The 17784-nt window shown below is 45.6% G+C and overlaps 1 protein-coding gene across 1 annotated transcript in view; it reads right to left on the bottom strand.

Annotated features, from left to right (window-relative positions):
• Positions 1 to 17784, bottom strand: part of COG3 (component of oligomeric golgi complex 3) — a 200906-nt gene that overhangs the window by 130604 nt on the left and 52518 nt on the right. The window contains 3 exon segments of the mRNA XM_029602898.1: positions 14786 to 14877; positions 17051 to 17128; positions 17130 to 17178. Of these exon segments, the coding sequence (XP_029458758.1) occupies positions 14786 to 14877; positions 17051 to 17128; positions 17130 to 17178 (219 nt within the window).

Here is a 17784-nt window from a genome sequence, read left to right on the forward strand (position 1 = left end):
CAGTACCCATGAGATTGTCGTGGATTGGGGAAGAGAGGGCTGCACCAATTTTCTCTTCTTTCTCCTCACACATACACACACTATAACACATTCATTCTCAAACACACTTCTCTCATATACATGCCTATGATCTTACACACGCCCTCTCTCATATATACACAGGCTCTCTTTCCCTCAGACACATTGTGTGTGTGTGTGTGTGCCTGTGAGAGCCTATGTGACACATAGGTATTCACAGTCATGCATGCTCACATAATCACACACGGTACAACAATACAGAGGGTAGGATTTCAAAATAACTCTCTATTAATCTAGATCAGTAACACACACAGAGAGATCACATATTAACAGTATGCTTTGTATTTATTCAACACATTTTAAATCATCACCTATCTAAGCAATTAAAAATTTTACTAACACACACACACCTGATATTTAAAGTCGAGATGATACCAGCATGAGAATGGCAATGAGCCTTGACAATTTAAATTGAAGATGAAGATAAGAATAGCAAATGTTGCTTACCTGATGTAACAGGTGTTCTCACGGGACAGCAGGATGTTAGTCCTCACAAATGGGTGACATCGAGGATGGAGCCCTGTACGGAAAACTTTTCTGTCAAAGTTTCAACAAGCTTTGACTGACACTGGCACACTGGGTGCACTGAGCATGCCCAGCCTGCAATTATCCCTGTGAGCCACAGGTGTCTCCCTCAGTCTCGTCTTATAGCTAAAAAGCGCAAGCGAAACTAAAATAAAAGTATACAGACCCAACTCCGCGGGGTGGCGGGCGGGTTTCGTGAGGACTAACATCCTGCTGTCCCGTGAGAACACGTGTTACATCAGGTAAGCAACATTTGCTTTCTCACAGGACAAGCAGGATGGTAGTCCTCACAAATGGGTGAGTACCGAGCTGAGGATGCCCGGGAATGCACCAGATACACCGCAGATGCGCAAAGGCGTAACGACTGAGGTGGAAATGGGAACGGAGGGCATCCGCAACACCATAATGGGTTCGTGGAAGGATGTTGGGTAGTGAATTGAAAAAAGTAAGAGTAGGCGGACTGGCCAAACATGGAGCATGCCGGCTAGTCAAATGTAAGCAATAATAGGCTGCGAAGGTATGGAGAGGACTCCAGGCTGCAACCTGATAAAAAAGTACAAGCAGCAGTAACCAAAGGGAAGCTGTTAAGGCTAAGACGGACACAACAGTATGTGGATACCCACAGTGTTGTAGTGAAATGTCTGCTTGTTGGTAGGAAAGGAAATATAGACCACTTAATCAGAAGGATTAGGTCTGTGTGGCCACTGGAAGTAGCAGCTTGACCCTTGCATGAAGGAAAGAGTCAAGTGGAATTCACATGGAATGCAGTGCAATGTAGATAGAATGTAAGCGCAGCATTACTGTCCAGGAATGTGGAAAACCCACTCTCTCCCTAGGGCGAGAGAGAGAGGTTAGGAAAAATTAATAGAGTATTTCCTGAGGAAAGGAGATACAACATCTACCTGAAAAGGATAGAAAGTTGAATGCGTAGAACTACTCAGTGGCAGAGGAACGGAGTCAGGTGAGTATGGAAAGCGTGCATAACTCACGGACCCTGCTGGCAGGAATGACATTAAGAGGGAAAGAAGTTCCCTTGCCAAACTGTGGAAGAGAGGAATGGAAAGGCTCAAACGTAGAATGTATGAGACTTATAAGGAGAATATATATGTTCATTCCGTGATTAGAGAAATAGAGGCGGCTTGATCAGTGGATAATCCATGGTAAGCCGACTCAGAGAGGATTACCGAAAACGGGAACCCAACTCCCAAAACGATACACCTCCTAAGAGAAAGGTGTATCTATGTGGAGGATGTCTGGAGAACAGAATCCGAGGGAGTAAGAAAAAATGGTGGAAAAGTAAAAGGGGTAATACCTCTTTTTTTTTTTTTTTTTTTAAGCGTCAGGAGGTAAAGCCTGCCATATTAAACGGCAAGATTTATGTTTAGAAGGTTATGTGACGCTACCAGAACCTAAGAACATCAGTAAGTCTATGATTTGGGACTGACTGGTGAGGGAATAAAAGGTTACTGATATGATGGATTGAGAAGTATGGGAAGCATACTGATCTCAGTCAGGGAGTGGGGAAAAGAATACTGAACCCCATCCCAGTTCAACATTAGAAGAATGCTGGCTACGAGAGGCAGCAGAAGAGATATATTGAAGAGGCCTTTGATGGAAGAAAAGGCATCTAAGGGAACGCATAGGAAACATGTGCAGGGAGCAGAACCTGTGCATCGTATGGAATGATGCAGACGCCGAGGAAAGTTTAGTTAAACTCAGCGTTAAAAGATTTTCCCTGTACACATGTAATTGAGACCATTCGAGAGGATAGAACCTACGTGGAGAAGGTCTGATAGAGCGTTCATTAAATCTCTTAGATATGTGGCCCAAGGTCGCATGAAGTGAACAAGGGCCAAGGGTAGAGCTGCGCAGCTGTCTAGCAGAGCAGCTAAGAGGTAATGCGTGCTTATGAGTTGGAAAGCACATTGTCCCTATGCTGTCTGTCTGTATGCACAAAGAATTGTTGCAAAAGCAGTATTGGAAGGCATAAGGGCATAACTCATGGGTGCAACGTCCAGGAAGTTTATGAGAAACTATGCTGGAGTGCAATAGATGCCTAATGGGTTGAAAGCTTTCAGGAGAAACTTTATAACCCTAAGGAATTGCGAGCATGAGTCGAAGGAGACTAGGTCCTAGTTCGAACTGGGATAAGAATCAGGGACGAAAGCAATGAAACCACTTAGGTCCATTGAGTATAGAATGTCACTGAATATAACCCATAGCAGTTTTGAATTATGAGAAAAATGCATAGTGGGAAGAAACCCCATAGCCCAACCATGAAAAGTTGAAAGGCTGAGGTTATGGAAAATATGCGCAGGGACATATAACAATATATCAGAATGTCTGTGCGCATGCTGGACAAGAGGGTCTTAAGACTGTGGTGTCCAGAAGTGTTACAGAAGGGATTTATGGCAGTGACAGTAATCCCAGTTAGTAAATGTATAGTGAGTCCTGAAAAAAGTGAGAGCTCCTTGCATGTACTGAAAGTGGTTAGCAGTAGTCTATGCAAGGAAAGTGAATGATGTTACACTCCGCAGAGAAAACAGCATTCACCAACAGTGATGCAAGAGACAGTTCACTTACCGAAGCTGGTGCCAGCGGCAGAGCTTGGGGTTGTAATGTTGACTCACCATAAAGCACATAGAAACATTAAAATAAAATACTTACTGCAGTATGGAGTGATGGTAACCAAAGATACCATTGTACCTGTGACGTCTAAAGAAAGTTGGATTTTCTTAGGTCCAGGATGTGCGGAGAGTAACTATTTTCTGTTAAAAGAAAGAATAGTGCAATTAAAACTCCCCAACCCCCCTCCCTTCTCCCCTCTGCACTTCGTAGCGCCTGGGGGAGTGTACCGGGACTTTGGTACAAGGTGGGGTGGCCGCTCTAATATCTGACCAGATGGGAGACCAGGAGGTGTCCCAATGGAGGATATCATGTAGGCTCCTGCAGGTGTGTGAGCGGTAAGTGGTACCCGCATTTCTGTATGCTGTACAAGGAGACACTGAGACCTGTGGCCAGGCCTCAAGGTGGACTTGTACATGGGGCAATGGTTGCTGAATCTCATGTTTAGCAGATCAGCCAATGCAGCTGGACCTTGGTTGGGAGGGAACCAAGAGTCAGAGCATTGGTCGGCACAGGGACTTGTTACTGACAAGAGAAGAAGCCCTGCTGCAATCCCAAGAAGATAGAGGGGTTCTCCTGATATTGTGGCTAACATAGCTAACATAGCGATATGTGACACTAATACAGTTCTAAAAGGCACATGACCCAGAACTTTTCGAACCACGGTCCGAATGGGAGAACACAACTCTATGGGAATGCCGCCGAAGCGGGTACTTACCATCCAACGTGGATCGCCGCAAGACGAGCCGGTGAAGATTGTTGACTCCGACGGTCTCCGGAGTCCTCGAGGGTAAGGCCGGGGACGTAAACGTCCATCTCGCTCTGAAACCCGGTATGGTGGCACAGGTACAGAGGAGACAGGCCAGGCGTGAGTGGCGTTTAGACTGCTAAGTGTAACAGATGGCCATAGTCCCACACCACTTGACGGTGGGGCACGCCAGGAACAGAGGAGCCCTAACGGAACTCATGTTCCCTTCCCTCGTCACAGCGGCTCGATGTGTCGTGACGCCAATGCAGAAGCCGTCTGACCTGGATCCGGAAGTTCTGGATCACCAAGGACTGCCAAAACTGTAGGAACAGTGCTGATGGCAGTGGTGATGTCGCTCTGCCCGAGCGTTGTCCAGCCTGGAGAAGGATGGCACCGATGTGCTGGATGGCGTCAGCGGCGGACGATCACGATGTCGGCGATGATGGGTGCCACGGTGCTCGGCCCGGTCTTTCCCCAGCGCCGAGATGGAAGCCCTCGTCGTCCTGGAAGGCGATCGATGACGAACTGTCAGCACGCCTGCTCTGCTCCTGACACAATGGAGTGTCTTAAGCTAATACGGGGCTTAAAAAAGAACCCAAAGCGTGGAGCAATGTGAGGAGGCGAGGGTATTATGTGGCGGTGCTATGTCGGTATTGACGATATTGAAGGCAACCTAAGGGGCTTCGAGGATATCATCAAAATGGGTATGAAAAATCGTCGATGACTGGCCAGGAGAATGATGACAGTGACGGGCACTGACAGCACTGGCATAGGTATCTTTGAAACGATGTGGAATCGAATAATCGAAAAACATTGCCGTTATTGAAAAAGATACCGGCATCGACTGAGTCGAAGTCGAATCAATAGGGCGTCAAGGACACCGAAGGAAAACGGAGGTGTCGAGGGCATCGATGCATGGAGGCGGGCATTTATGCCGTTTGTGGCATGGCCACGGGCATCAACTATAGGGCCACAGACGTTGACGGTATCGATTTGGACAGACTCAGATTTCCAAGTGTACATGGCATCGGTGCCCCAGACACGTGTGTCGGCGGCATAGATATGGACACGTATGGAATCGATGGCATGGATCTCCCAGTCGATGAATTCCATCCCGGCATCAACGCCAGTCCTGGAATTGGCATGGGCATCGATGCCAGCCATAAGGCTGGCATTGGCACCAACGCCCATCCACGGAATCGAGCCGGCATGGATACCCACCGATGGGACCCACCTGGGCATCGAATTTCACCGATGGGAGCAGCCTGGCATCGACTGCCCTCGATGGATGCATTCTAACATAGATGCCCATGGATGAAACACCTGGGCATCGGTGTCCATCGATGCAAAAGGACCTGGCACCGATGCCACCGACGGACAAGCCATCCGGCACCGATGCCATCGACGGACAAGCCATCCGGCACCGATGTCCATCGATGGACAAGCCATCCGGCACCGATGTCCATCGATGGACAAGCCATCCGGCACCGATGTCCATCGATGGGGACCATCCGGCACTGATGTCCACTGATGGGGACCATCCGGCATCGATGCCCACCGACGAAATCGATGTGGCACCGATGCCCACCGACGGAAAAGGGCCGGACATCGGTGGGGAGGATGGGGCATCGATGGCATCCCCAAAAAGGGGGTGGCATCGATGAAGTGACCCTGGGATCGTTAAAAAGTGTCTCGGGCAACGGTGGCGGCGACCCGAGTATGCATGGCAGTGACTAACAGCGTGTGCGTCAATGGCATGCATCCGGGTAGGGACGGCACCGAGGAAGCCCAAGGGAAAAAAACAGTGCGTAGGAGGAAAAAAGCCTGGTAGCACTGAAAAGCAAAAAACATGGATAAAGGCATCAGGGCACCGTGGGGGGAGGGGCGCTGATGACATATAAAAGCCCAGGGCGGTTTAGGAGGGTACCCGTGTAGTGATAGGTATCGACTGCGTGAGGGTACCAGGGAACGAAGGACTTGAAGCTACAGAGGTCCTAAAGTTAAGGAAAAAATCCCTACCCCACTAGCATAAGCAAGCAGAGTGTCACAGAGACACTCGCAAGCTGTTTAAAGTTAACTGAAAAATGGGGGAAGGGAAGGCTTCAGTCAGTTAACAGCCTTAAGATAGTGACAGGAACAGACCGAAAAATAAGAATTAGTACTCACTGAGCGTCGTAAAAACGTACGCGGAGGGAGACCTGTGCAGGGAAAAGTGTTTTTTGAAGTGAAAAGTTAAGTGTTTCCATGAGGTAATTAGTTAAAAAAATCCTCACAGAGCTCCAACCGCTATGCTTACTGCAGAGCGGAAAAAAGAAGACTGAGGGAGACACCTGTGGCTCACAGGGATAATTGCAGGCTGGGCATGCTCAGTGCACCCAGTGTGCCAGTGTCAGTCAAAGCTTGTTGAAACTTTGACAGAAAAGTTTTCCGTACAGGGCTCCATCCTCGATGTCACCCATTTGTGAGGACTACCATCCTGCTTGTCCTGTGAGAAACATTGATATCCATGAAGAACAGTTATTAACAAGTGACTACAATAAGAAATAATCAAATAGAGTTTTTGTATGTTGAAAATACTGTGCAATAACGAAAATACTGTGCAATATATTTTCTGGTATTTTAAATGGTATGTATGGAAGGTGTGTGTGTGTGTTAGTAAAGTTTTTAATTGTTTAGATAGGTGATGATTTAAAATGCATGGAATAAATACAAAGCATATTGTTAATATGTGATCTCTCTGTGTGTGTTACTGACTCACAATCAAACAGGCTCTCTCACAAGCTCACACAAAAGCAGTCTCCCAATCTCTCTCTCATAGGCACACACATACCAGGCTCCCAATCTCGCTCTCTCTCACACCCATGGAAGTCAGAAATGGAATCTCCTCAGTGTGCAGAAAACTGTAATAGACTAGAAACTGTGCATTTTAAAATGGAGACTGTTTTCACTAAAGCGTCTGCCTGAACTGAGGTAAATTCAGAAAAATCATCCCAGGACCTAAGGGCTAAAACAGAGGACTGATCACATTATCTGTGCTAGCCAAAACAAGATTTTTGAGGTGTCCTCACTAGAAGATTTAGCCTTCTCACAAACTGAACTGGAGAGGCCAGCAGCACTGCTAGAGCACCAGCTCCCACAAGCTAAACATTAACCATTGGACATGCCCCACAGTTTAAAAATGGCATAAAATAAAGGCCCCAAAAAGTCCCACTCCACCGAAGTAAAAAACAAAAAAAATCCCCTTTCTAATGAGATAAGTCAGCAGTTGCCAATGAAAATTACCCAGCAATAATTTTTTTAAAATTTAAATAGAAAGATAAAACAGAAAGGGTGGGAGTAGAAAAGAGAAGGGGGAAATATTTTCTTCACAGAGGATCCTTCAAAAGGATAAAAAGATCTCTTACCCTCTCAACTCTACCAAAGCTCCTGTGGGGCTGGGAGTCTCCTGGAAGGAATCACTAAACTGGTAACAAAAGCGAGCAGCTTGGCTCACAAAAATGACTCTATACTCAACCAGGAAGAGAATAAACCCGAACCTGGGAGACAAATACCCTGTTGCACCAAAACCATATGTCCTGCTATCTGCTGGAGACAGAGTATACTGACTTATGCTGGAGCTGCACCATGGTAACAACCAGTGATGATGTCACAGAAGCAGGCGTGTCCTCTGTCTTTGGACTTTCAGCTCAATCAGGCTCAAGCTCTGTCTCTACTGTCAGAGGATTCAGAAGGACAACAATGGTAATGGCATTGTTTATTTACTGTATTGATTTTCAAAAATCTCAAAATGGTTTACAATAAGAGGACATATCAAGTTAAACAAGTCTACAGCCCTCCATAACTGTCTCACAAGCCCCCTGGTGCTTTAACTGTCATTCACAAGTTTAAAAATTATGGAAGTAATTTTCAAACGAGTTATGCGCCTAAATGTAACATACTATCGCAGCAATTTTCAAAAGCCATTTACTCGAGTAAAGTGCACTATAGACAATTCAATGGCATATATTGTAGCAATTTTCAAAAGCCCACTTATTTGTATAAAGGAAAATTGGTTCTTACCTGCTAATTTTCTTTCCTGGAATACCACAGAGCAGTCCAGGCAAGTGGGTTCTGCATTCCTACCAGCAGATGGAGGCAGAGAATAAAAACTTTTCAGGCACTGCTACACAACCGAGAGTGCCACCTGCTATTTACATTTATTAAAATTTGTTAATCGCTTAACACTGCAAGAAGTCTAAGCGATGTACAATGAAACATACATAAAAATCAATAAAATACACAGTATTTACCTGTACCCAAGATAGAACAACTTTCAAACTAACTCTAACCACCCTCCCACCCCCACCAGGGCAAGCAGAGAAACAAGGGTTGATCCCTCTGACCTGGGAATCCTCAAATCCAGGGTAAAAACTGAAAAAAATCAACCTGTATACAATCCGCACCTTCTGCAATATACACATACTGAATCAACAATGGCCTTTCAAAAATCAGTGGATGGGATTCCGGACTGATCTGTGGTATTCCAGGAATGAAAATTAGCAGGTAAGAACCAATTCTCCTTTCCTGTTCATATCCCAGATCAGTCCAGACAAGTGGAATGTATCCAAGCTCCCCTTCAGTGGGTGGGAACCCGAAAGACCCGCTCATCACACACTCCCCCCAAATGCAGCCTCTTCTGGATCACATACATCTAATCTGTAATACCTGGTAAAAGTGTGAAGCAAGGTCCATGTCGCTGCCCTACAGATCTCCTGTGGCAATACCAACTGACACTCTGCCCGGGAGGGAGCCTGCACCTTCAAAGAGTAGGCCCGCAAAACCTCTGGGGCCATCTGCCTTTACACAGATTATTTTTTCAGCCTGTCTCCTTTAACCATCGTGCAATGGTGGCCTTAGATGCTTTGCTTCTTTTCTTTGCTCCACTGAAAAGGACAAAAATGATCTGAACGCCGAACATGGTTAGTGACTCGTGCATACGGTGAATCAGATGAGAAATTCAGAAACACAGGGAATTCCACTGACTGGTTAATATGGAATGAGGAAACAACCTTTGGCAAGAACAAAGACACCATACGCAGCAACACACAGTCTGTTATTTGAAAGAAAGGCTCTCGACATGACAATGCCTGCTGCTCCGAAATGCGTCTGGCCAAACAAATTGCCACCAGAAAGATAGTCTTCAAGATGAGATCCTTTAAAGACATCCTTTGCAAAAGCTCAAAAGGAGGGCCTCAAAGGACTCTCAGAACCAAATTAAGACTCTCAGATGGACAGACCCTATGAACCAGAGGACCCAAATGCTTCGCCCCCTTCAGAAAACACACAACATCGAGGTGGAGGGCCAACAGCTTTCTGTGTACCTTACCTCAAAAACAAGCTAATGCCGCTACCTGAACTTGTAGCGAGTCGCAGGCTAGGCCCTTCGCCAATCCCTGTTGCAAAAAGGCCAGGATCTGAGGAATATTCACCAGCAATGGCTCTAGCCCTTTCTCCAAGCACGAGGACTCAAATACTCTCCACACTTGAAGATAAGCAAGTGAAATGGATGGCCTCCTAGCCTGAAGAAAAGTAGTGATAACCGGCTCTGAGTAATCCTTCCACCAAAGCTGCCTCTTCTCAAAAACCAGGCCATGAGAGAAAAGCAATCCGCCCAATACAGGAATATGGTCCCTTACCACTGTAACCCCCGACAGGTGAGCCAACCTGATGGGATGATCTATTGAGAGTTGAGCAAGATCCGCAAACCAGAGACAATGTGGCCACTCTGGCACCACGAGAACCACTCTTCCTGTGTGTTTCTGTATGCGCCACAACACTGGACCGACAAGAAGCCATAGCAGGAACACATACAACAGGATTTCTATCACCCACCGAATTGACTGACTGCACCCCATTTCTGACTTTGTCCGGATGATCCAGTCATCCAGATAAGGGTGGACCAAAATCCCCTTCTTTCTCTGCCACCACAACCATCACCTTTGTAAACATTTGCAGAACAGTTGCTAACCTGAAAAGTAGGGCTCGAAACTGGAACTGCTGCCCTAACACTACGAGTCATAGTAACCTCTGAGCATATGGGACTGTAGCGATATGCTTCCGTTAAATCTAAGGACGCAAAAGACTCTCCTTTGCGGACCGCCACTATTACCATCCTCAACGTCTCCATATGGAAACACAGAATATGTAGTGCCGCATTGACCTTCTGGAGATCCAGAATTGGATGAAAAGTGCCCTCCTTTTTTCACACCATGAAGAAAACAGTCTCTTCCTTGTCCTAGTTCTTCCAGCAGCATCGACAAAATTGCATCTAGCCTCTGAAGTTACTGCAATGTATCCCAAATCGCCTCCCCATTTGAGACGGGATGTGCAATGTGATATTACGAAGGCATTTGTGAGCAGTCAAAAAAATTCTAAAGCATAACCATCTCTTATAACCTTCAGGACCCATTGGTCTGGCATTATCTTGGTCCATATCTCATTTAAAAAAAAAAAAAAAAAAAAAAAAGAGTTAGTCTCTCCAACTGCCTCCAGGGAAGAATGGACCAACCTGATCTCATTGTGAGGATTTACTTCCTCCGGCCCCTGACCACAGCTATGTCCGGTTGTTTTTCTGGCCACCCCTAAAGGACTTCCTGAAATCTGCTTCCCTGCAAAGTAGCCTTGTTGGGATGAAATCTCCGCATATCTCTGAAGTGTGAGCGAGAAGGGAAGATTTTCTTGCCGCTCTTCCCTTCTATTCCCCCAAATGCTTCATCAGCTGTTCCAAATCTTCCCCAAACAACAATTTTCATTTAAAGGGAAGATTACATAGCTACAACTTGGACCAGCCATCTGCGGAGACCATGCTCTGAGCAGAAGTCTAGATCATACAGTGCATCCGCCACACAGACCACTCCAGCTTCCAACTAAGCCGCCTCACTGGAGGCACAAGATATGGTGGCACCCATATCTTGTGCCTTCTGCATCCAATGCAGCCAGGCTCTTTGCATAGTCACCACAGGATCCACACTTGAAAGATTCATGAAGGCGGAGAGACTCAAATGTCCTCTTCAAATGAATTTCACAAACTTCTGGATCCCTAGGCAAATCTTCAGTGCAGTTGGAACACCCGCCACCCAGAATGATAGTCTTCTTGGACACCGCTTTACACCGAAACATCCTCCTTGGATAAAAAACCGTCAAAGATAGAGGCTTTGGCCAGTGCCCCGTAACTACTTTGGAGTGGCCTGCCATCCGGAGTATCCCACTCCTGGCTCACAAACTCTTCACCTTTTTCGGTAGTGGAAAGGCCTTTGGCAGTCCTTCGAAGACCATCCAGGACCGAATCCACTCCTTCAGTTATCTGATTCTTCCTGGACTAATTTAATTCCCCACTCTTCCAGAACCTGGGGGATAAGCAGTGTCAATCCCTCTTTGCGGAACAGGCAGACCACCCTACGGTCACCCCCTTCTGTGACTGGGAACTTCTTGAGGTATCTGACCCACCCTCGTCCTCCTTTAACGACCTTGAACTCGTTTCTTCCACTGAAATCACATCTATCCTCAAAAAGATGAAACCTGCGACTCATCCATCAGACACTATCCCCACCAAAGCCCTCCTCTCCATACCTGACATTTCCAAACCCATTGCAGATGTTATCAATTGCTCCCTCTCTTCAGGCATTGTCCCTGACCCACTCAAGCATGCTGTGGTCAAACCACTGCTCAAAAAACCTGCACTTGACCCAAAGGACCCCGCCAACTTTCGCCCTATCTCCAATCTCCCTTTCATCTCAAAAATCATGGAGAAGGTCGTCAACTCGCAACTTACAGAATTCCTTGAAACTCACCACCTTCTCCACCCCTCTCAATTTGGCTTCCGTAAACACCTCAACACTGAGACCCTCTTACTTTCCTTGACTGACTACTTACTCAGGGGAATGGATCAAGGTCACAGCTACCTTCTTGCTCTACTGGACATTTCAGCAGCTTTTGACACCATAAATCACACCCACCTCCTTGCCCGCCTAACCGACATTGGCCTTTCCGGCACAGCGCTTAAGTGGTTCTCATCCTACCTCGACAATAGGAAATTCACCGTGAAAATAGGCCATGCTGAGTCACTCCCACTACCGCCCTCGCCCAAGGAGTCCCCAAGGCTCCTCCCTCCTTCTACCCTCTTTAACATTTACCTCACCCCCTTGTGACAAACTCTTATCAGAACGTGGCCTCAAATTCTCTTCTCTACGCTGATGATGTGCAAATCATCATACCCATTCAAGGCTCCCTATCTGACACCCTTGATCCTGGGGAAACCATCTCGCTACCATCAACTCCTTACTTACCAACCTCCACCTTGCTCTAACACACTGCCAAAACTGAACTCCTCCTCATATCCCATCACCCCCCTACTAATTCCCACACTCTCAATTGACTCTGCTACCAAGATTCCCTCATGCACATGCCCTGCGCAAGAGAACCTGGGGTCCTAATCGACCAACAACTCGAACTTCCAAAAACATATCAGTGCCATACTCAAAGAGGGTTTCTTCAAACTTAAAGTCTTAAAAAACCTGAAACCTCTCCTTCACGCTAGTGACTTCTGCACGGGTCGTCCAGGCTACACTGGCATCCAAGATTGGATTACTGTAACTCCCTCTGTCTTGGCCTACCCTACTCCTCCTTAAAGCCCCTTCAAATGCTACAGAACACTGTAGCCAGAACCTCTTCCAACGCTCAAAATACGACCATATTTCCCCCATACTTGAAGCACCTACACTGGCTCCCTATTCCCTCCCCCGCATCCTCTTTTAAATCCCTGACCATTATACAATAAAGCCTTATATTCCATTCATTCAAACTGGCTGGCATATCCCCTCCAATTTACCTGCTCGAATCGACTGACAAGGACCACTAACAAAGGGTCCCTCCATGTGGCCATCCCTAAAGAAAGCACACCTCACAGCTTACAAGGGGATCGGGGCGCTCTCCATTGCTGGACCTATGCACTGGAACTCACTCCCAACCCCACCTCAGACTTGAACCTTGCATCACCAAAATTCAGAGCCCAGCTCAAAACCTGTCTATTCAAACAAGCCTTTCCCCAACAGAACCCTTGATGAATATTTGAAGTGTGTGGTCTATGGGATCATGACCTGAATTTGACTATGACCTTGTTCTTATGGACATAGTTTCACTTGTTTGTTTGTTCCTATCCTTCTCGGCTCTCGCTTATGGTTTTTTGTACCCCTTACCCTTCCCCTGTTACTTGTAATTTCCGTGCTTTGTTCCATGTAAACCGAGGTGATGTTTCGACTAAACATCGGTATAGAAGACTCTTAAATAATAAATAAATAAATAAAATAAAATAATCCTTGTCTTATCTGGGTCAACACCCAAAGGTCTGTCCCCTGGATCATTACCCAGATCATCGTGCGGGGGTCATTAGAAACATCCAAATCCATAGGCCCATAGTCTCCATCAACACGATCTAGGCCCAGCCAACGGAGCAGGCCACCTTAGATCTCTTCAAGGTCTCCTGAGGCGTCAGGCCTAGACACAGCTTACCTGTTTGCTCTTCTCTTAGCTAGATAAGACTTGTGCAAGAGCAAAACAAATTCTGTACAGAAATCCTCTACATCACTGCTTCTGTCATCTACCGAGGCTTGTTTCAGGCTCCTCTTCCTGCTCCTGATCTCTAGCCCGAGTGAATCACCCGGAGACAGCGGGAGAGTTACTGCTTCTTACTGCATGTCCCTCGCTTGTCAGACGTGATTTCAGCCTCCCTAAAAGCATCTCTGACAGGCCCATGTGACCACGTGATTCTCCTACCTCTTGATGCTTCCACGGAGGTTCCCTCCCCTCCAGCAGCACATTCAGTGCAAAGCGCAGCTGAATTAAGCTGCTCGCAACGGACTCCACAGGCATGGCACCATTACTGCTGCGCACGCAGTGCACCAGAAGCCCTCTCAGCCATGTGGAGGAGCATAGGGGATTTGCAGCGCGAATCACCTCTCCCGAGCAGCCCAAACAGCCGAGAAAAAATTATACACTTCCTGAGTCCTTTTTGCCCTCAAAGCCTGTCATCCCCGAACGGCTCGACACAACTGAGCCTCACAGCAAGATCTCTCTTTTTTTTTTTAAAAAGAGATCCAGTCAACCCAAACATAGCCCATAAGCATAATAAGAGGGGTACTTCCTTGCTGTAGGCAAGGACAAGAAGGCTTCAGGTAGACTAAGAGAATGAGGACCCCTGGCTTTCAGTTCCCTGGCTGCTGGCAGGCTAAAGCCATTCAGGATCACCAATCCCCCCCGCTCGCCCGGTCTCAACCTGATGGAGGGCCCACAAAGATGGCCAACACATCAGAGAGAACCTCTTCTAGATCTCCTTCCTCTTCTTTTTTCTCCGGGTTTTTTTTTTTTTTTGGTCAAACTGCAGGTTTGCACCTCTACCATCTACTGGAGACAGAAATACTAAGGGACTGCAGATGGCACTCTCGGCTATGTAGCAGTGCCTGAAAAGCTTTTATTCTCTGACTCCATCTGCTGGTAGAGATGCAAAACCACTTGTTTTGGACTGAATAGAAAAGTGCATTTACATGCGTAAATTTTACACATGAACATTTTAAAGCGTGTAAAATGCTTTTAAAAATCAGGCCCAATACATTTTGCAATACCTGTGAACAGCAGCTATGTGCTGGTTTCAAAACCTTCAACGAATGTAAACTTTAGGACACATGCAATGTAGACTCTCTATACATACAATACAAACTAAATGCTATAATAATGTGCACCAGATAAACACTGAGAAGTACAGTATGTGACACTTACTCTAATTTTGGTGATGGCTTTGTGAAAAATTCATTGTACAACTGGTGTTCATCCTGGCATACATGAACCATAAAAGCACAGCCACTTCGCACCTATATCAAAGGAATATTAATATTCTGAGCAAGCAAATCTATATTTCACATATATTAACATAATAAAAATTGCTGTTCCAGTACTGCTGCATTACACACAATCAGGATGAGGGTTCCAGAAAACCCGATTCTGAGAGCGTAGTGGGCAGGGCTTCCTAAATCTGTACTGGGAACCCACAGCCAATTGGGTATTCAAGATATCCGCAACGCAATATGCATGCCTTTGGCTCCAATGGCACTCTAGTTTCCTGCAGCCTCGCAAACAGCAACAGCCCCTGTGTCTGCTGGTCTCGCTCAATGGGAATGCACATGAACACTGGTGCGAACTGCATACTGGCACTGGTAACAGACACCAATTCCAGGAGACCTCTAAGTGCATTATATACACAGATGCCCAATCAAATAGGAAAAGAGATTGTTGACTGCCTTAGCTTAAGATTGCATTTCTAAGGTCTGATTGGCAGCAGCTGTACTCCCAATCTACAGAAGCTGCTCAGTAGGGTCCTCCAGCAGGACGGGCTTACACAGAGGCTACTCAGGCACCCTTGCCTCCTCATTCTGCTATACCAAGGGTAGGCAACTCCGGGCCTCCAGTGCCTCAAGCCAGCCTTAAGCATATTCAGTGTAGACACCCATCAAATCAGACCGGCTTTGAGGCACTGGAGGCCCGGAGTTGCCTGCCCTCCTAAGTCAGCCTGGCTTTCAGCACATTATTTTTTTTTTTTTTTTTTTTAAATAAAATTGCTTAAAGCCAATCATATGTAACACAAATTAAAGTTCAAAGGCCCAAAAAATATAAATTATTAAACGGGCAATTTTCTAACTGTGCAGATGAGGGAAAAAGTCTACCAGAACTTTTAACATGTGAACTTTGCACCAGGTTTCAAAGAGAATGTGCACATATACTTTCTCTATGAAACCCTGAACTCAACACAGCCCCAGGAACCTCTTATAAATGTGGCTAAAAACGCTCACATTGTGGAACACTACACGTACTATAGCCGGACTCAGGCAGGGCAATTTTCAAACTATCCATTTATGCGCACAAGGTGCTATTTACACATGTAAAAAGCTTTGAAATTGTCATCTAAAAACTTTTAATAATGAAGAAATTATATCGAATTCATGAGGCATCAAAAACTTCAAGAGTGTTTCCAACACAAACAAAAAATCAGAAGAGATCATTAACTTTTGAGGGTAATATTTTCACAAATAGGCCATTAGATGCACTGTACTGCATCAGATCATGCAAGGAACTCTTGCTATTGGAGGTAATGATGACTGGTGGGTGTGAAGAGTGAATGGCATTGGCGAGTAGGTTATATTTGTATTTTAATGACATTGTATTGTATTATTATTGAATGATATTTGTATTGCAGAAATTGTAAATTAAAGGATTGACATTATTTAAAGAATTTATTTATTTTTTCTTTTTTTCTTTTTCTGCTTCCATTTGCATACTGTTTGATATAGGTTATTGAGGTTGTCTATAGGAAACAGTAGGGGGACTAGGGCTTTGTTTGATGGTAACGGATTTATAACAAGCTATTAATTGAGGGCAATTAAAGCAAACTCAGTTCTCACTTATGACAATGCCATCATGTATTTAACACCAAGCCCACTCGAATGGTATTGTCTTTTTATGTTATAGTTTCTTCTACCAGAGATCCATTTGGCTCAGTGACAGTCCTCAGCTAGGGGCCATGCACCAGGGCTCCCTCCAGAACCCTACAATCATGGACTCTAAATCCAGCCACTAGGTAATGCTTTATATAATGGACCGATTCTCTCTCTTCTTCCCTCCCTCAAGGGCTGTGAACACTATCACAGCACCTCAGTCCTAGCCAACCTGGGGAGCAAAAGATCTGATCCAGGAATTAACCCAGATCCTCTGCATGACAACAAGCAACACTGCCACTGAGCCACCAGGGTTGGAGCCCCTTATATTTTTTAAACATTTCATTAAAAGGTATTTTATAAAAACCAAACTAAAAGAGTAAATAACTCCCCAGAACAAAATCTGCAAAAAGCATACATTTAAGGGTACAGTGGTAAAATAAAACATTTCTAAGAATGTGTTGACAGCTAAGAACAATTTAGAAGCTAAGAAAAAATAAGATTCCAAGATGAAACAATCTGAGACTATATAACCTAAGGACAACTGCAAGTTTACCAGAGCACAGTGATCTCTGTTGTTCTGACTGGTCAGGTCAGTAATTGTCATAGTAATGCTGGGACTCAGTAAATGTTCTCCTCTGATCAAGGTAGCACTGATGTATTTCACCCAACAAATGCTGATACCTGCCAAAAAAAAACAAACACACAGAATAACGCAACAGCAAAAGAAATGCAAAAACTACATAGAAAATGTTAAGAATTAGTCAAGAAACATACAAGAGAAGTAGGCAGCTTGTGAACATTACAGGTGACTTCCTTGTCAGTTCAAACAGTCACTGAAGAATGATTGACTACAGTCAACCCTTGAGAATCCCATTCACAAAACTCGCTAAATGTAAGCACCATGGGGCCGATGCAATAATCTTCGCAGAACATGGGTGCTGACTTTTCAGCGCCCACTTTCTTAACGCACGCATGGCGCCCGCCAAGGGGGGCACCATGCAATATGTAAATTAGGGGGTCGCTTGCGTGACCTTAGCGCCTCCTTGCTAACGCGACCCGTCGGTAAAACTCTGCCTCGGTTTTCATAACCAGCCTGTCTGCAAGTAATGAAAACGGCCGCCAAGTTTATCGGCGGCCGTTTTCATTACTGGCAGACGGCCGGTTATGAAAACAGACACAAAGTTTACTGGCATCGTCTTCATAACTCGGCAGTCTGCCGAGTTATTTTATTTTTTTAACTTTAAAAAAAGTAGAGAAAAGCAGATTTTTCTGCATTCCTGTACTTCT

Source organism: Rhinatrema bivittatum, chromosome 5 (genome assembly GCF_901001135.1).
Source record: "Rhinatrema bivittatum chromosome 5, aRhiBiv1.1, whole genome shotgun sequence".
NCBI lineage: Eukaryota > Metazoa > Chordata > Amphibia > Gymnophiona > Rhinatrematidae > Rhinatrema > Rhinatrema bivittatum.